We start from the raw sequence: 20,466 nt of genomic DNA, 5'->3' as shown, positions 1-20,466 counted from the left end.
TGTCTAGCTCTTTTGTGACCCCATGGTCTGTAGCCTGCCAGGCTCCTCTGTCCATGGGGTTTTCCATGCAAGAATACTGGAGTGGGTTGCCATTTCCTTCTCCAGCGAATCTTCCTGACCCATGGATCGAACCTGCATCTCCTGCTTGGAAGACAAATTCTTTACCACTGAGCTGCCTGGGAAGTGTAGAAATATTAAGTCATATATAAATTTAAGGTAATATTATTCTATGGTAAGTGGAAAAGACCATTCATCATTATGTATAGCAGAGTTATGCAAAACTTCAACATAAATCTGTGAATATAGTAACTTTGGGAGAGGATGATAAATGAACTTGACACTTTGCTTAATTGGCACAGTTCAGAGCTTTAGAAATCTAAAATGTGTTTCCCATTTACAAGTGGCTTTCAGGATAACCTTGAACATAATGAAATTTCCCATCGATGTTACAAAGTAGATGGTGATTTTATACTGAAATAATCTTAGGTTGGATAATTCAAAACTTCAGAAATTGATAGAATCTACAAGTTAGGTACATTGTAAAAATTTTTTTGTTTGACTTCCCAGTTTATCTGTGTACACAAGTATAGTTATGTTCATAAGTACGTGAAAGGAAAGAAAAAAAGAAAATTCAAATTTATTAGGGAATAATAATACTAGGCCTTATATTATTTTTGGAGCAGAGCAGAAGGGGAAAGGCACAACTGAGAGGGAAAACAAGGTGAGAACAGGCATGATATTCCCGTGTAAAGCAGCTTAGCGTGTAGTGGAAAAGACAAGAACGGTGGATTTAAGTTCCTTCCTCTTTTGCCTTGGCCACTTAGCGAACTTCCAAATATGAAATCAGTTTAGAAGTGGCCAGAGAAAAAGAGATAAAAAACCAAGTTTTGCAGGCAGCACCCCAATAAAGAAATTTACCCTAATAGCATAAAATTTGACCTTCTATAATCAAGTGATCTAATTATAGATTTCTAGGAATAAATGATTAAAATTCTCTTTATCTAGAAGAAAAATACAAAATTTGTATTTCTAAAGATAATTCTAAAGATGATAATTATTGAGTGCTTGCTATGTGCCAGGGGTTCTTAAGTGCCTGATGTGTGTTGATTCCCTGAATGCTTGTGGTAGGCAGAATAATGATCCTCTAAAGATGCCTGGGCTTCCCAGGTGGCGCTAGTGGCAAAGAACCCACCTGCCAATGTAGGAGACACGAGATGTGGGTTCCATCCCTGGGTTGGGAAGATTCCCTGGAGGAGGGCATGGCAACCCACTCCAGTATTCTTGCCTGGAGAATCACATGGACAGTGGAGCCTGGCAGGTTACTGTCCATAGGGTCAAAAAATGTCAGACACAACTGAAGCACCCTAGCACAATAATGTCCATAGCTTAGTCTCTGGACTCTGTGAATAAGTTATACTACATGGCAACAAGAACTTTGAGGATATGATTAAATTCAGAATTTTGAGATGAGGGAAAGTTGGCTGAATTACACAAGTGGAATCAATGTAAATCACAAGCGTTCTTGTAAGTGAAAGAGCGAGGCAGAAAGTCACTGTGAAGCACCTTGAGAAAGACCCAACTGCTTCCAGCTTCAAAGTTGGAAGAAGAGAACAGCCTTTAGAAGCTATAAAGGGCAAGGAAATGGATTCTCCCCTAGAATCTCCATAAAGAAATACATCTTTATCCAAACCCTGATTTTAGCCCAGTAAAAGCCATGTTAGATTTCTGACCTGCTGAACTATAAGATGATAAATTTGCATTGCTTTAAGCCACTAATTTTATGATAATTTGTTATAGGAGCAATAGGAAACAAATAATATCCTCATAGTTATTGTTGGGAGGCACAGTGCAAAATAGCCTTGAAGGAGAAGGTCTGTGGGAAAATAGCGAAGGGCCAGAAGTACCCAGGCATTATGTACTGATTGCTGAAGAACATTTCCTGCCTTTGGCTATGCTCAGCACCAAGATTTAACAATTAAACATTAAAGACATTGCTTGAGAAAATGGGTCATGGATAAACACCCATTTAATGGGTCATTAAGAATGCACTGTTCCTTGAAGTATCTTTTACTGATTATATCTTAGCCTTGTACATGTTCTGCTGTCCGTATGCTCTAAGCTCTTTGTTCCTTGCTCCTATAAAAAGGCTTGACTACAGAAATAAACTTGTCAGTCCTTGCAGAGACTGTCCAAGTGTTGTTCTTTCAGGTTCACCGTTTCCAAGTCCCAGGGAAAAATCCCCACAAGTGGCACCCGAAACAGGGAGTTGATAGGAAGACTGAACAAAGCGGCGAGCCCTACAGAAAGAGGTAAGCAGGATGGGACAACATAGCAGTAAGATTCCTTTCATTTCTATAATGCATCACTTTCTGAAACAAAATGGTATTAATATTTCAAGAGATCAGTTGAACGACTGCTATCATATTTTACTGGAACATAATCCGTGGTTCCCAGAGGAGGGGACAGTCAATCTAGACATATAGAAAAGGGTTAAGAATAATGTTTTGCGAGCATATCGGCAAGGGTTACATGGTCACTCATACGGGCTGTCATAGAACAAATTGAAGGGCATAATGTTGATTTGGAAGTAGAGACTGTTCAGTCTTTATATGAATATGAGCTTAAGGAACAAGATATGCAAGGTACTTTGAAATATAAGAATGTTATGCTCAATCAGACACAATCCTTGGAAAAACAGCTTGGAGACATATGTATACAGATCAGATCAGATCAGATCAGTCGCTCAGGATGTGTCAAAACTGAAGCCACTTAGAATGGAGGTCATTTCATTCAGCAATCAGCCCAAATCTGAAGTTTTTCCTTCTGCTCTGCCTGTAACAGCAGTTGCTAACTTTACTCATACTAATCATTTCACTCCTCCTCAGGAGATGCCTGCTTGCGCTTTCCCAATACAGTTTATTGGGAATAATAAAGGCCCAAGGCCAGAATGCTTGGGCTGGTTTAGATTTCGGTATGTTGTCTAGCTTTAAGAAAGCATGCACTCTATACTTCTCCTTACTGTGTAGAATTCCTCAGAGGATGGGCTGATCATTGGATGCCATATGATTTTTTTCAAATAACAAAGATGGTTCTAAATCCTCAACAATTACTTCAGTGGCAAATATGGGTTAATGATGAGGCCCAACAAATGATGATTGATCAGCAATCTCATGGTAACCCTGCAAATTTAACCTATGATATACTTACTGGAATGAGAGCCATGGCCGATATGACTGCGCAATTAGCTAGTCTTACCCCTCAAATGTATTTCATTAAAGAAATTTCTTGCAGAGCATGGGCAAAGGTTGATAATATTAACTCTGATGGTTCATTTGTCAAGATTACCCAAGGACATGAGGAAGAATATTCCCAATTTATAGAAAAATTAAAGGATGCCATTGAAAAATCTATCAGAGATGAAACTTTACAAAATATTATTTTAAAACAACTTGTCTTTGAAAATGCTAATGAGGAATGTCAATCCGTGCTTAGACCAATTCGAGAAACTGGTTCTCTTATGGAGTATTTGAAAACTTATAGAGATATCAGATCTGTGTCCCATAGAGCAAAATTAGCGACACTAGAAACGTTTAATGTGCAAAAGGCTGCCAATGCTAAATGTTTTAACTGCGAGAAGGCCAACCATATGAAAAAACAATGCCACATGCTAATGCAGACAGCTAAAAATAATAATACTTCTGAAAAAAAGACCCCCAAGAGTTTGCCAAAATGTAAAAGGGGATTCCATTGGTTGAATAAATGTCATTCCAAATTCGATAAGGATGGAAATGCATTGACACCAGAGGCACAACAAAAACAGGGAAACTAATAAAGGGGCTATCCTCTAGCCCCACTACAAAAGGAGGACCCAACATTATGACACTGCAAGCAGCTACCTCTAAGTGTGTTTGCATTGATATACCTAGTCCTTATGATATGGAATTAATAGAATTATACAATCCTCATAAAATCCCCACAGGATATTATGGTCCGATCCCACCTGGAACAGTTAGACTAATTTTAGGACATAATAGCTGTATAATGAAAGGTTTAGTAGTATTGACTGGAGTTGTGGATGAAGATTATGAAGGAGAGATACATGTCATGATGGATGTCATAAAATTAGGAAATGTATATCTACAAAAAGGGGAACGCTTTGCACAATTATTACTTTTGCGATATGTCAAACCAATGAAGGCATCTGATAAAATTAGGCAGGGAGGTTTTGATAGCACCAATCTTACTGCCGCACTATCTACCTTATTAAAGGAACATCAAAAACCTATGCTTACTCTAAAGATACAAAGAAAAAAGTTCACAGATACGTTGGATACAGGAACCAACATTTCCATTATCAGAACTGAAGAATGACCCCTTGAATGCGGTAAGACTATGACTCCTTCCAGACTATTGGAAATAAATAAGGCTAATGCTACACAAACTTTCGTCAATACATTCTATTTACAAGCTTATGGTCCTAATCAAATTGTAGCTTATATCAAACATACATAGCCAATATCCATATTAATTTATGGGGAAGGGATTTTCTTGAACAAACGAAAGCCACAATCTCTCTAAATGAGCCCTTTTAGTGGGGGCCATTGAGTTAACACTATTGCCTCTCGACTGGGAATCTAATGCCCCAATATGAACACCTCAATGGCCCCTAACTAAAGAAAAGTTGACAACTCTCATACAACTAATAGATGAGCAATTACAAAAGAATCATATAGAGCCTTCATTTTCCCCATAGAACTCTCTCATTTTTATAATAAAAAAGAAATCAGAAAAATGGCAAATATAGATAGATCTAAGAAATGTTAATAAAATATAATTCCTATGGGGCCATTACAACCTGGATTGCCCTCCCCTTCCATGGTACCGAAAGACTAATCTATAATTATTATTGATTTACAAGACTGCTTTTTTACTATACCCTTGCATCCTAAAGATAGAAAACGTTTTGCGTTTTCAGTTCCTTCTATAAATCACATGACTTCTGTTAAAAGATTTCAATGGAAGGTGCTACCTCAGGGAATGATGAACTCTCCTACCATTTGCCAATATCCCTTATCTGTTTTATTACAACCTGTTAGAGATAAATATCCTACTGCCTTCATAATTCATTATATGGATGATATACTCCTGTCCATGGAATCTGAACTTTGTTTACAACAGTTATATGACGAAGTCACTACCACTCTTCAAAATCATGGCTTACTTGTTGTGCCAGATAAAATTCAATTGAAAGCACCCTTTAATTGCTTGGGACATGTTATGGAAGAGTCTAAGATAAAACCTCAAAAAACTCAAATCTCTGTGCATTCTCTATGCACATTAAGTGATTTTCAAAAATTGATAGGAGATATTAATTGGCTTTGGCCATCTATTGGCATTCCCACCTATGCATTACAAAATTTATTTAAAATTTTAGAGGGACCTCCTAACCCTAATAGTCCTAGACAGCTAACAAAAGAAGCGAAAGAAGAATTAAAATTTGTTGAAAAACACATTCAACTATCTTTCTCAACTCGGCTGGACCATGCCCAACCAGTCTATGTATATATATTTCCCACCAAACATTCACCTACTGCAATCATAGCTCAAAACAACCTGATAGAATGGGTATATCTACATACTAAACAATCCAAAAAAAAATCATATTATACATTGAGAAAATAGGGCAACTAATTGTATCAGGACGGAACCATATACAAACCTTAACTGGATTTCATCCATATGCAATACATGTTCCCTTGACAAAAAAGGAACTACAAATTGCCTTACAGTATAACATAACCATGCAAATAACATTAAGTGATTTTCAGAATGTTATCCATTCCATTTGCCAAAAGGAAAATTATGGAACTTCCTACAATTCACTAAATTTATAGTAACTAATATTATTGCCTCCCAGCCTATTTCAAATGCACCTACCTATTTCATTGATGGCAACAAGAAAGGCATAGCTGGGATCGTTGGCCCTGATATCAAAGAGAAATTACCCATTACCTATTCTTCAGTACAAAGGGTTGAATTGTATGCTTTATATGCTCTTTTGTCTCTTCAACCATTATCCTTCAATGTACATACTGATTCCAAATACCTTGCTTCCCTTTTCCCCGATTTTGTTACCGCCTTTTTATACAACCTAGATGAAGAATTATATACTCTCTTGTCAAAAACTCAAGCCTTAATTCGATCACATAAGGAATCTTTGTTCATTGCACATATAGTGCTCATTCAGGTTTGCCTGGCCCCCTGGCAGCAAGAAATGATGCTGTTGATAGGTTCATAGCTCCTGTCTTTACGTCTGCTATGGATGAACACACTGATCTTCATACCAATGCTAAAAGATTGCACTCTAAATGCCATATTCCCCTCACTGAAGCGAGACATATCATTAAATCCTGTGACGTCTGCGCTCCTCTGCACTTACGTACCACAGTTTCAAGAGTTAATCCTCATGGGCAACAGCCTAACTCCCTTTGACTTCACTCATTGCTCCTTGGGAAAGTTTTCTTTGCTTTTTGTCTCAGTTGACACATTTTCAGGTTTTATATGGGCAATGCCTATCTCTTCAGAATCCAGTAAACACGCCATTTCCGCACTTTTACTCATCTTCCCTGTTATGGGAATACCTTCGGTTTTAAAAACAGATAATGGGCCTACATTTACCTCTCACTTATTTCATTCATTTCTAATGGAATGGAATATAACACACATCACGGGGATACCCTACAATCCCCAGGGTCAAGCAATTATCGAAAGAGCCCATTGTACTCTTAAAACTCATTTATTAAAACAGAAAGGGGGAATATTATGGAATACATAACATATATCTTATGTATATAAGATACACTTCTTATCCTATGAACCCTCAATTGTTATTATCTTTAACTCTTTATTCCTTAAATTTTTAAAATTTACTAAAAGATAGTTCTGATACTCATGCAGACAGACATTTTGCAGAGGAAAACAGTAAGAAACTGTTAGAAGCCAACACACCCAATATGGTATAAACAGTTTAATCAATGGTCGCCAGGAATCTTACGACTCCTAGGCAGAGGTTACGGTCTTGTCGTCGCAGATGGAGAAGAAATCTGGGTTCCACTTCTCCATGTCTGTTACGGAGAAGGACCCTGAGACCAGACTCCCCCGACAGGTGACGCAGCTGACGCAAATGGTCTCGTCAATGACCGTAGAGAAGCTGAAGAGAAAACGTTAACATCTGAACCCCTACCGTAGGACCTGAACAATAGCATGTGTGGAAGATTCCTGCTGCATTGGAGCGCTTTGCCAGTGTGTATGGGACTGCAAAAGCCTTAAAACCCTCAAAACTATACCTTTTTATATGATAGTACAGGTTATGTCCAATCTTGTGTGTACCTCCTGTACATGTTTATTGTAGGTAACTTCGATATAGATCTTTCTGCTAAGATTGTTAACTGTACAGCATGTGCCTTGTATACGTGTTTAAACCATACTATTTCATATCATAATGTCAACATTGCAATAGTCAAGCAAAGATCTGATTTGTGGCTTCCTGTTAACCTAACAGAACCATGAACCAACTCTGTATTTCTCTCAGTTTTGCTCAAATATGGCTTAAGGAGGTCAAAGCCCATAATAGGACGTATTATTGCTGGCATTCTTAGTCTAATATCTATTGTTACAGTAGGAACCCTGTCTGGTATGGCACTACACAATTCTATACAGATGTCTCTACTCAAGACTCTGTGCCTCCTACAACGGGGTCCAACTATCAGCTGCCATGCTTAAACTAAAAACAAAAGGAGGATATGTTGGGAGGCACGGTGCAAAATAGCCTTGAAGGAGAAGGTCCATGGGAAAATGGCGAAGGGCCAGAAGTACCTAGGCATTATGTACTGATTGCTGAAGAACATTTCCTGCCTTTGGCTATGCTCGGTGCCAAGATTTAACAATTAAACATTAAAGACATTGCTTGAGAAAATGGGTCATGGATAAACACATAGGTCGTTAAGAATGCACTGTTCCTTGAAGTATCTTTTACTGATTATATCTTAGCCTTGTACGTGTTCTGCTGCCCCTATGCTCTAAGCTCTTTGTTCCTTGCTCCTATAAAAAGGCTTGACTACAGAAATAAACTTGTCAGTCCCTGCAGAGACTGTCCAAGTGTTGTTCTTTCAGGTTTGCCGTTTCCAAGTCCCAGGGAAAAATCCCCACAGTTATCCTATGACGCAATTGCTATAATTATCTCTGGTTCACAGATGAGGAAACCAAAAGAGAGTTTCTCAATGTTACACAGCCATTAAGCAGTGAAGCTGGGATTTGAATCCAGGTAGCCTGGTTTCAGAGCCTATGAGCTGGAAGCCTTCCTGTTTTCCTGCCTTTAGTCTTGGGGTTTCAATAAATTGCAACTCTAGAGTCATCTTGCCAGTACTTCCACCTGTAAGACTCTGGTGCAAGGTCTTATATGGACAGGCCTACTGCATAGTCCTGGAGGCAAGGCGCAATCTTCTAATGGCTCCAATGTTGGTTCCGCAAATAAGAACAACAAAGTCTGTTTCCAACCCAGTAGGGAAAAATACATTCCTGGAAGAGTGTCCACCCCAAATTCCTTAAATAACCAGAAGCAGTACTTTCCAGTGCTATATGTCATTAGGAAAGACAGTTATCAATAGATCACATTGTGTTCACTGTAGCACTATTTACAATAGCCAAGAAAGCAACGTAAACGTCCATCAACATAGGAATGGATAAAGAAGATATAGTGTATTTATACAATGGAGTACTACTCAGCTATAAAAATGAATTAAATAACGCCATTTGCAGCAACATACATGGACGTAGAGTTTGTCATACTAAGTGAAGTAAGTCTTAAAGAGAAAGACAAATACCATATGATATCATTTTTAGGTGGAATCTAAAATATGACACAAATGAACCTATCCACAAAGCAGAAACAGACTCACAGACATGGAAAACAAACTTATGGTTACCAAAGGGGAAGCAGGGAGGAATAAAAGAGGAACTTTGCATTAACAGGTATACAGCACTACATATAAAAAAGATAAACAACAAGAACCTTCTGTATAGCACAGAGAACTATACTCAATATCCTGGGATAAACCATAATGGAAAAGAATAAAAAAGGATATACATATGTGTGTGTGTATATATATATATATATATATATATATATATATATAACTGGATCACTTTGCTGTACAGTAGAAATTAATACAGCCTTATAAATCAATTATACTTCAATAAAATAGAACAAACAAAAAATAGACCACAGTGCAAGTTTCATTAAACATTCCATTTGAGAAATACCTTAAGTGGGGAAATTTTAAAAAGAAAAAAATGATTAATTTGGCTATTGTAAAGATAGACATTCATAAAATTTGGAAATAGCAAATACAAAAAAGTTTAGAGTGAGTCTTTCATCAGAATTTGTAAGCTATTCCAAGAATGCTCCACATAGGTAGACATGGATTTTAGCTCTGTGTATAGTACTTAGAAAACAATTAAAAGCATCCACTGAATTAAATGAATATTAAGCAAATAAATATTAAAAAATATTTAATTAGCTTATGGACACGCACACGTTTCAAGATCCAACTATGAGCAGGCATGTCCTCAAATGTTCTGGAATGTGTTTGGCCATTCTGACCACTTGAATTTATTATAAGGTGCTTCTTTGCCAGGTTAGGCAGTGCTGTCTGCCCTGTTCTCTGCTGCTCATGACTTCAGTTTCCCAAAACAAAGGCAGCATAGCATTAGTGGTTAAAAGCCCTGGCTTTGGAATCTGTGCGATCTGGGTTTAATTCCAGTTCACCTGCTTATTACCCAGATGACTTCAGGCAAGTTATTCAGCCTCAGTGTCTTCATGTAAAAATGGGCCTAGTAACATTTGCTTTTTATGTTGTAGTGACTGGCCCACAAAAGCACTCAACAATGGTAGCTACATAAAATTCACATTATTACCATCACTGATTGGCTTTTGTCTCCGATGTTGCCCAGAAAGCACAGTGTCCAAGTTAGATGTACATCTTTTTATATCATCCTCAAAAACAGAAAAAAAAAAAAAACCATTATAAACCATCTGAATCTTACAAGCATTTTACTTTAGTGAATCAGTTGAGAAGGCTTAAATTCATCCTCCTCTTTGTAGTAATTTTGAATTTTGAGAACTTAGGGAAAGAAGGAAAGATCTGTTAAACTCTAAGTGAAAAGATGGAGAGGAGGGATCAGTGGTTGCCACTGTAGTCAGTCTCATCTGAAACAGAGAAGGTAACTAACTTTTATTATGCATCTGCTGTGAGCCAAGTATGGCCTTCCCAGGTGGCTCAGTGCTAAAGAATCTGCCTGACAAGAAGGAGATACAAGTTCAGTCCCTGGGTTGAGAAGATCCCTTGGAGAAGGAAATGGCAACCCACTCCATTGTCTTTGCCTGTGAAATCCCATGGACAGAGGAGTCTGGTGGGCTATGGTCCATGGGGTTGCAAAGAGTTGGACACGACTTAGCGACTAAACAACAACAACGTGAGTCAAGTGCTTTACATACATTATCTTGTGACACTTTGGACGAGGTATGAAGACCATCATTTTAGAGATGAGGGAAATGAATCACAGAAAGGACAAGGTAACCTGTTCAAGGTCACAGGGGGCCAATTGGGATTCAAACTTTGTATACCATATTGCCACTCATTGAAAACTGTTTTTCAGTAAATACAGTCCTGACTGATGGCACATAATTCAGGCAGAAAATTCATGTTATTTACTGAGAATGAGTAATGATTTATACTGAAAAAGGTTATAGAGTGGCAAGTGGTACATGGACATAATTTCTGCAATTATCCTGTCTTACTGCAAAATGATTGCTCTTGACCACATAATCAGTACATCCTTGGCTGAGTAAAGAAAGTGCCTTCTGTTAACTAGTTGCTGCCCAGTATGCTACTTTAAAGACAGAGTACATGCACAGAGGCGCAGCATAAATAGGCATGTTTTTAAATGAAAGCTTTCCTGTGGGCCGGTCATTCACCCCATCTAGGAATATTACACTTCTAAGATCAAGTAGTCACTAAGATTCAGTACTGGGGCTAAAATGCCTAACAACATCTAATGATCGATTTTTAGATTTATTTATTTTCATTTTTTCTTTTATTTTATTTAGTGGAGTATAGTTGCTTTACAATATTGTGTTAGTTTCTACTGTACAGCAAAGTGAATCAGCTATACATATACATATATCTGCTCCCTCTTTAACCTCCTTCTCATCCCCACCCCCATCCTACTCATCTGGGTCATCATAGAGCGTGTAGCTGAGCTCCCTGTGCTATGCAGCAGCTTCCTACCAGCTCTCTATTTTACACATGGTAGTGCATATATGTCAATGCTAGTCTTTCAATTCATCCCAACCTCCCCTTCTGTAGGTTTGTTTTAGTTTTAGAGTAAGACAAACTACCAGCTACATTCTCAGATCCTCTTGAAGAGGAAGTCTACTTGCCTATAGGATGTCACACATAACCTTGGTCAGGTAAAATACTTCAAATTAATTATTGAAAATTTTCATTGCTTTCCCTTCCTAAAAAGTGATTTGTCAAGGATGCTTTGGCAGAAGACTACAAATAAAACCAAAGGAATTCATTTGGTGACAGTATGACATTACTGACTGTGATTACTATGTACATGATTTAATTCTTTTCCATCTCATACTGACTTTAGTTAACCAAGACTGCCAGGTATGGTCTCAATACTGACTTACCATTGTCTTCTGCCGAGAAGTAGAAGATGTCTTTAGTTGCCTTGCTGCCTTCATTCAAGATGTAGTAGATCCTCATCTCATCAATGTCATCTAGCAAAAGAGCAAGCATCATACACACACCGTGTTGGCACAGAGAAAATGAGTATGATAAGAACTTCAGTGTTTTTTATAGGGCATGAAAATACTACAATTAGTAAATTTAAAAATGATTAAATGAACATAAATCTAACTTTATAAAAAATAATGAGGTTAATAAGAATTTAACTTTTTCTTAAAGTTGCAATAACAAAAAAATGGAACCTTATAATTTAAAATTCTGTAACTGTGCTACTCCGTGTATGATCTCTGGGATGACGAGGTGGGCATCCAAGAAGGATGCCCAGGTTCCACCTATGCACACTTCACAACACCATGGTCCTCTACAGGCAGCTTAATCCAGCTGCTGTTAGGTCTTCTATCCAAGGTTGAAACACTCGGATACTCACGAACTATTTGTTGAAAGGAATTTAAACAAGAATAACTATTGCATCCTCAGTAAAAAGGAAATAAGAATAAAATCATGATGTGTTTCTATTGCCCATTCTCTTGGATATTTGAGAATGTGTCAGTTGGGTCTATAATTGTGTTTTTGTATTGCTAATACTACTATTTTCAAGGCAATTTGCATTTTGGGGTATTCATTTGCAAAAACAATTTTTATAGAACCTACTATAATTTCACTTGGTTTAGAAGCAATTCTGAAAATGTAAAGAAACTGTTTTTTAAATAACCTTCTTTAGTTTTACTCTAAAATTGCATCCAGCTTTATGCATATCGGATGTGTAAAATTCCATGTATCTCTTCACATCTCATGCATAGAGCTACATGAAAAAGTTTTATGACTATGTGAAGAGCAGTCAAAGGTACCAGTATCATCACTTGGGAAGCCAGCAGGACCAGCCTTTAGCTCACCATTAGTAGTAACAACAAATATAAAAGAAAAATGATCATTAAAACATATACTCCCATAGTTAGGCAAACTTCTGTGCCTGCGTGCGTGTTAAGCTGCTCAGTCCTGTCAGCCTCTTTGCTATGGACTATAGCCTGCCAAGCCTCTCTGCCATGGGATTTCCCAGGCAGAATACTGGGTTGCCATTTCCTTCTCCAGGGGATTTTCGTTACCCAGGGATAAACCCATGTCTCCTGTGTCTCCTGCATTGCAAGTGACCCTAGGCAAACTTAGTTCTATGCATTTTCTAGATATAGAAATTGAATTTGAATAGTACAATAAAATGTGCAGTGTAATTTTTATATCTGAAATCAAGACACCAAACCACTATCTTCAGAAATCCAGACTTACTGGTAAACTATGCAATGATTCTTAGGTATGTCATTCTTTACTTAACATTCAAACTTAAACTGATCTTTTCAACATCATTGTAATCTTATAATATTTCAGAAGCAGAAGCTGTCCACCTGTATTTGGCAGTTTTAATGTGTAACTACAAACCTGATTGAATGTCTGAGAGCTCCAGTTTAAAGAGCAGGTTGAGGAAACGGCTGATAATGGATTTGTTGCTTTGTTTGTTAATTTCTCATTCCACTGTATTTCATTAGAATTAGAATCTTGCTGCTAAAGGACTGAGGTCAGGACAATTTCATGCAGAGCTGGGAGATCTTATCTACTTATGGAGCAGGACAAAGGCATCAGGGGACACTGTGTACTAACCTTGTGTAAAAACTTGCGTGCTGTCATTTCCAAGGCCAGTGTTGATAATGAAGCCATGCACCGGTCCTCTGGTTACTTTATACTTCTGGAGTCTGTGGGAACTGTCCCAATCCTCTGTCTTGAGAGACCTGCTGGTAATCAGGAAGCCCACATGTCCAGGGTGAAGGTGTTCCAAGGCCAGGGCATCTCTGTTAAAGGCAGTCTGGGAGAACCTGTTGTCTAGGGAGTTTCTTACGTGAATCCACATTACCTGAGGTCTGTGTGTCTCCACAGCAGTGTTTGGGAAGACATAGAAATCAGTATGAGTGCCATCTGTCACAGTCAAGGAGAAACTGTCTTCAGCTATCGCACTGCCATCGTGCCAGTAGCAAACCAAGTTCTCGTTCAGGTCCCGCTGGGTGAAGGTGGTCACAGGACGACTGCCATTATACAAAATCCTGCCATGGATGGGGACCTGGGTGATGGTAAAGAGAAGGAGATCATCTGGGGTATCCTTGTCTTCCGCTGCCAACTCAAAGGGAATGATGCATTTTCTTTCCCCTTCTTGCAGTATCAGTTAATGGATGGTCATGATAGGTTTCTTATTATTAACACCCGTGATGAAGATCCTGAAGGTTTGAAACATGGGACTATGTTCATCAGTCTCTTGAAACTCAAAGCTGTCCATCTTTATCTCATCATCTGAAGTGCGAACATAGACTATCTTGTTGCCAGCCAACTGCCACTGAGTGAAAGAGGTAATGGGCTCCCCAGGGTGGTCAGAGATTTCCAAATGCCTCAGGCTAGGAGCCCTTGTGATGCTGAAGTGCAGCTGTTCATCAAAGATGTTGACATCATTGGTGCTAAGCAGATCCATGGTGACGGTCACTCTGTCACCTTCTGTGAAGGTGACGCCTTTGCTAACCACCTCAGGTAAGAAGACCCTGTCTAAGCTGCCAATGGTGATGTTGAAATAGCAGTCTAGCAAAGGGTTAATCCCATCAGTCACACCAAACTTGATAAGGTCATGAAGTCCTTGGCTTGTGTGGGTGTAACAGATGAGGCCTTGGTCAATCTCACCCTGGGTAAAGTTCATTCCCAAGGTGAGGTTGTTCCTCACCTCCCCTCTGGGTTTTCTCAGTCGCTGTAGAAGCCCTTTTTGAGGTCCAGAGCGGAGGATAAAACTGAGGCTCTTATCATCTGAGTCAAGATCTGTGGCTTTGAGGACCCGATTGGTGATGACCTCAGTGTGTCCAGTCTCTACTTCCAGCCCATTGTTGATGGTCAGCTGAGGGGTTTCATCGTCCACCAGGATCACCACAATGGGTACCGTCCTGTGGGTGGCGTGCTTGCTGTCACTCAGCCAGACCTCAAAACTGTCCTCTGTGGTCTCAGAGTCATCGTGCTCATACACAATGGTGGAGGCTTCCTGAATCTCCTGTAAAGTGAAGCTACGGATGGGCTGGCTCTCTGTGGCCAGCTGCTGTGTGATTCGCCCATGCCGAGGGAGGGCTGTGAGCTGAAAGTGAAGCTCATTTGGTGGCAGGTCAGTATCGGCTCCATTGAGCAGTGGGGTGTCTATGATGATGCTTATTTCCTCTAGTACCACAAACTCACGGGCAAAAAGTTCAGGCTGCTCATCATTGGTGGGTAAGATCATTATAGGGAAGAAGACATTTGGGGAGAAGTTGATGCCATCAGAGCAATAAAAGGTGAATTGATCTTTTTGTGGTTCTACCCCCTTGTGGATACTCTGTACCTAGTTGACATGTCTTAGCTGGACATCTCTGATAGAGAAAGCGCTGATGGGATAACCAGCTCGGGTCTCTTCTGATCCAGGAGCTGGTGTCATATTTTCCAGGTAGCCAGAGACTGGCTGACCACTTGCTGTGCAGAGAATTTCATCTTGGGGAGTGTCTACATCTTCAATGCTGAGATGTTGTAAGGTCAAGGCACCCTTCCCACCTTCATGGACAACGTAAGGCTCCCTGACCAAGACCTTGGGAGCCATGTTGTTGACGGGCAGCACCACCACTTGAACCTGTACTTCTTCCACTGTGCTGTCTCCCATCATCCGCTGATGAGATCCTTGGAGAAGGCAAGCCTGAAGGCATCAGGCTGCTTCTGGAATCCAACTTCACCTCCCGCATGAACATAGACTACTGTCCCACTGATGAGGTCCTCTTGGGTGAACTGTTCTGTGGGTAAACCATTCACCAGAATAATGCCCAATTTGGGACTATCTTCCACAGTGAAAGAGAGCATCAAGTTGCCTGTGTCCTTTAGACCATAGATGATGTCCATGGTGATCTCAGTGGCTGTATTTTCTAGTACATCTATGGACACATCTAATAATGCACTACCTATAATAGAGGTCCTGGGACTTTTGTCAGCTGCTACAGGATGCACAGACATCTGGACAGTGATGGGTTTGTGATGCACCTTGTCACTTACCTCCAGATGGAAGGTATCACTAGTCGCCTGGTTTCTGTGGTTCCGATAAGAGATACTCCCATTAACAATATCAGCTTGCATGAAATATTCCCCTGGGACCACACATTTTTTTTAAGTACTGCAAATGTCCATGTTGGGGACCCCAAACTAATATGAAGACAATCTGGTTGATGTCTGTGTCAGGGTCGGAAACATGCAGCTCATTACTGCTGAGGCTGAAACTCTCTCCTTCTAAGACAGTAAAGCCTCTGTCGGTGACTTGGGGAGGCTGGTTGTGCACAGGCCTCAGGAATAATGTGAATGTGCCAGGTACACTATTGCCTGCAGCATCCTCCACCTGGTAGGTGAACTGCACAATCCATGGTACAATTCCCAGCTTCTCCCAGAGGGGCTGGTAGGCAACTTCATGGTGATTTACCTGGGCCTGGGTGAAGTGCACAGTGGGTGTGTCTGGTGAATCAGTGAGCACAATGTCTCCAGCCCGGACTTGGTGGTTGTCATCTGTGTCAGTTGGAGGCATCAGCAGGGTGTACCACAGGTGCTGGTCGTCTGAGTCCTGGTCAATATATTGGAGGAATTTCTTCTGGAAGTGAGTGAGTTGGTATTGCTGCATGGTCATTTCTAGGGTAGTTCCTGGAAACAGCTCTGGACTCTGCAGATCCACTGGTTGGACTCTGATGGTCAAGAAATGTTGCTTGGATAGATTGGGTGGGTCATGGTCATCCTGCACATGGAAAGTTATCTGGGCCATTATGGATTGAGGGCCAAGGGGTCCAAGATGGCGGTAGAAGAGTCTCCCTTCCACTATGTCTTGTCGAAGCTACTCAGTCACCACCTTCTTATAAAGTCCTCCCTTTCCCACGTAATACCAGCCTTCATCTTCAGGAGCCCGAGGTGGTTCCGACTGCCACAGCAGCATCTCCTCCAGATGCTGCTTTGAGTTGAAGGAACTGGGAGCCAGATCCCCCCCTTCGTTCTTCCTCTTCTCCTTCCAGCGGCTGGTCCTCCAGCACAAAATGGATGGTCAGGTCCTCAGAGTCAATATCCATTGCACTCAGGACAAAGGGGGAGATCTGGACTGCCTGCCCTTCTGTCACCGCGAGCCCAGTGTCGGCAGTGACCATTGGTGGTTCATCATCAACAGGGATGATGGCGAGAGGGAAGAGGAATCCACCTGGTGGCGCCCATCCTCCATCCGGAAGAAGATGTTGTCACTGTAGGTGTTGCTGCCATCATGCTGGTATGCCACTCGCCCTGCTGCCAGGTCCGTTGGCGTGAAATGCTTGCACCCTGCTGGCGCCCCAAGCACGACCAGCTGCCCATGTCTCAAGCCCCTCATGGCAGCCACTTTCACCTCTCCCAGGTGATCACTATCACTGATCTGAAGGCTGTTGGGGCTGGAGAGGGGCCTTGACTGACCTTCAAAAAGTAGTAGTCCCTGGTCATAGGTAGCCACCGGGGCCAGGGTGTTCAGGGGTTTCACGACCACCATAAAGGCAAAGGGGTCTGAGGTGGCACCATCTGCGTCCACCACCTCCATCTCCAGTTGGAAGAGGTGCTCTGCATCCGATTTCTCCGTAGGGGGCTGATAAGCAATTTTCAATTCCCGCAGCTCCCGCTGGCTGAAGGACACTGAAAGGCCCAGGGGGTTGTCAGTGCTGACCATGTAGCCCTGGTGCCCCGGCATGGTGATGGGAGCATTGAGAATGTTGAAGACCGGGTCATCGGCATTAGACTCCTTGTCCTCCGCAGCCAGGACTACGGGCGTCAGGGCTGTCCGCAGGAACTGATGGACCTCCAGCATCATCGGAGCTTCGAGGCTGGGCCTGGGCACCGTGTTCTCGGATCCCTGAAGGATCCTCACCAGAAGCTGGAAATGTTCTCGGAGCAGCAACTCCTCTGACTCAGCTCCTGGGTCCCCTGGCCCTAGCAGCTCCGCCACCATGGGCATACAGTCCCGGTTGGGCGAGGGGGTGGTGGAGGTGTGCTGGTAGCGCACCCCAGCCCGGATAAAAGCCTCACAGTCTATGGCCTTGGCCCTGGGGAGAGGGGCCCCCGCGGCATCCGCCAAACGCCCATACTTGGGCAGTGGGCCACCCTCGGGGGGAACAGGGGTGAGCCGGCACCTGCGGGTGGCCGCGGTCCCGGGCTCCGGGGAAGCAAAGGCCAGCACTCTCCTGTCAATGGCGTGGCTCCAGCCGCGCAGCTCCTCCACCGCCAAAGGCCTGCTGCGCGTCACCAGCTTCAGCCGGTGGAAGACCACGTCCACCGCGAGCATGAAGGGCAGCGCGAGCGTGGAAGTCGCGGCGTCGTAGCGCAGCTGCAGCCTCACCCGCGCGCGTCCGGGGCTGCGGGCGCCCCAGTGAGTGTAGCGGACCTGGCGGGGCCCGAAGGCGCAGGGGAAGCCGCGCGGGGAGAGCGCGCTGTGGCGCGGCGGCAGGGCGTCCAACACCGTCACCTCGCACCGGTCCCCGGCTGCACTAGAATCACCAGGTCCCGGAGCGGGTCGAGCCAAAGCGAGCGGCCCACGGGTACCCGGAGCCCGGGGTTGGTAAGGAGGATGCTGGGGCCATCGGGAATGAGGCGGCCGAGGGCGCCCCAGATGGGCAGGTAGGGCACCAGAGGGGGCTCAGCCTCAGGCGAGGGTGTCTGTCCCTGTAGGGCAGAGCAGCTCAGGAGCAGATAGGCGAGCGCGGCGGCAAGCTGCCGGGGCGTCCCAGCAGGGCGCGGAGAAATGCCAGCCATGGGACCTTGGCTGCCTGGAGGGTATCCTGTCTTCAGAGTGGCCCGTTCAGCAGCAGGTGCAGGCGGTGGAGACGGTGGTTGCTGTCCACTCTGGAGCGGGTGAGAGGACTCAACAAGAGCCAGGGGCTGCGCTTCAGCTGCGGCAGGTAAAAGCAGCGGGGGGTGGATAGGGGAGTGCTGGTGGGAAGGTGGGGGGAAGGGGCGCAGCCACCTCCGCCCCTCCCCCTCTCCAGGCTGTCCACTGCAGGCACCAGGCGTTGTCCAGTTGCCCCAGCGCGCGGAGACCTAGGAGCGTGCGGGAGCACTCCCCTCTGCCCCTTGGTACCTTTACCCAGGGTATCTTACCGACCTTCGAGCCTGAAGGGGTGGCCGGGCACCGTGCAACCCTGGGCTGCCTGCCTCGGACCAGCCGGTCTGGATACTCTCCTTCCCGGGCGGCTCAACGGGATTGTCCTCCAGGGCCCGAGACGGTGACCATTGCCGGGTCAGTTCTGCTCCTGTGAGACACTGCGCTCCAGCGGTCCATTCATCCAGGCAACGGTCTTTCTGAGAGTGGGGAGAAACCCCATTCCTCTTCCTTACCGCTGACAAGAGTGCATTTTCCAGCCAAAATTGAGTCTCACTTTGGACATGAAAGATGCTAGAGGGAGCTATTTTGCAAATAGGATTTTCTAGCTGTCTGCCTGATAAAGCAGCTTCTTCCAGATCCTGTGATTTCTTGCTTACAAAATAACCCCGGCATTTCTCCTTCTCAGTTTTGGGGGGAAGAGCACTAGCATCCAGACTGGTGAACTTGAACAGCTTTTGTTTCTAGTCAGTGGGTCTCACATACCACACAAATGGATGGACCGGATGGCTTTTATTTTCTTAGACGGTGATTTCCATATCTGATCAACAGTGACTGCCTCTGAGTTTATTAGATATGCCGTTTTCTAATTACTTTCTTTGTAGAAAAATATATCGGTAGCCAAAGGGGAGGATGTCAAGAGAAACAGTAACAGAGAAAATACTTATCATAGTTACTTGGATCAATTTCTGTGAATTAACCTATTTAACATCTGTAATGGAATTTGGCTTTCAGATCTGGGATGCCTACCCTCCCTGGTGTGGGGTTAGGTTCTTAGCCTCATACTCATGTTTTAAGTATCAGAGGTGTCCACTTAGCCACAGTGTGGAGTAATTTCTTCCTATAAATAAAATGGTAGTTACTGTGATTTTTAGAAAGCAATTAATGTAAATGTGAGAGAGACCTATTGATGATGGAGAAATAGATGCATCTAGAACTGTACTGATAACAATGGCTTTAAGGGGAATATAAACCTGTAGAACGTTATTCTTAAGTTATTCTTTTGATTTTTTTTTTTTTTACAATTTTTTTTAACAGCCTGTTTTATTCACTTGAGCAGCAGCAGCAACAACTGACTGACTCCCAGAGCAGGAATAAACTGCTAGTGGATTGAAATAGTTAATTTCCTCCCTAAATATTTCATTTAACCAACCAGTGACATGCTATGGGTCTATATAACCCTCCAAAGTAGAATACTACCTAACACACAGAACATTAAGAGATGATAAATTTGAAACAATATATATTAGCCTAATTATGCAGAGCTCCTCTGGTGTGTCTGGAAACTATTTATTAAGAAAATTGAAACATGGGTCAAATTTCACTGTAAATGAAAGAGGCATTATATTTTATAAAACTCCTATCTTGTCCAAATTTTTTAAATTAATAAAACTCTCATTTGTCTCCATATATTAAATTTTACCAAGTGCATGTTCTTGTGTGAGTGTAATTTTGGTTCCCATTCAAGCATCACTC

The 20,466-nt window shown here is 42.5% G+C and overlaps 1 protein-coding gene across 1 annotated transcript in view; it reads right to left on the bottom strand.

The window, feature by feature from the left end:
• The window catches only part of FREM3 (FRAS1 related extracellular matrix 3), a 108,233-nt gene extending 88,520 nt beyond the window's left edge, over window positions 1–19,713 (bottom strand). The window contains 7 exon segments of the mRNA XM_024977562.2: window positions 11,759–11,848; window positions 13,467–15,530; window positions 15,533–16,010; window positions 16,012–16,866; window positions 16,868–17,070; window positions 17,073–18,371; window positions 18,374–19,713. Of these exon segments, the coding sequence (XP_024833330.1) occupies window positions 11,759–11,848; window positions 13,467–15,530; window positions 15,533–16,010; window positions 16,012–16,866; window positions 16,868–17,070; window positions 17,073–18,371; window positions 18,374–18,644 (5,260 nt within the window). The 5' untranslated portion in view covers window positions 18,645–19,713.
• Window positions 19,714–20,466: the final 753 nt, after the last annotated feature.

This window comes from Bos taurus, chromosome 17 (assembly GCF_002263795.3).
Source record: "Bos taurus isolate L1 Dominette 01449 registration number 42190680 breed Hereford chromosome 17, ARS-UCD2.0, whole genome shotgun sequence".
NCBI classification, from domain to species: Eukaryota; Metazoa; Chordata; class Mammalia; order Artiodactyla; family Bovidae; genus Bos; species Bos taurus.
This window is presented reverse-complemented; position numbering and strand designations above follow the sequence as displayed.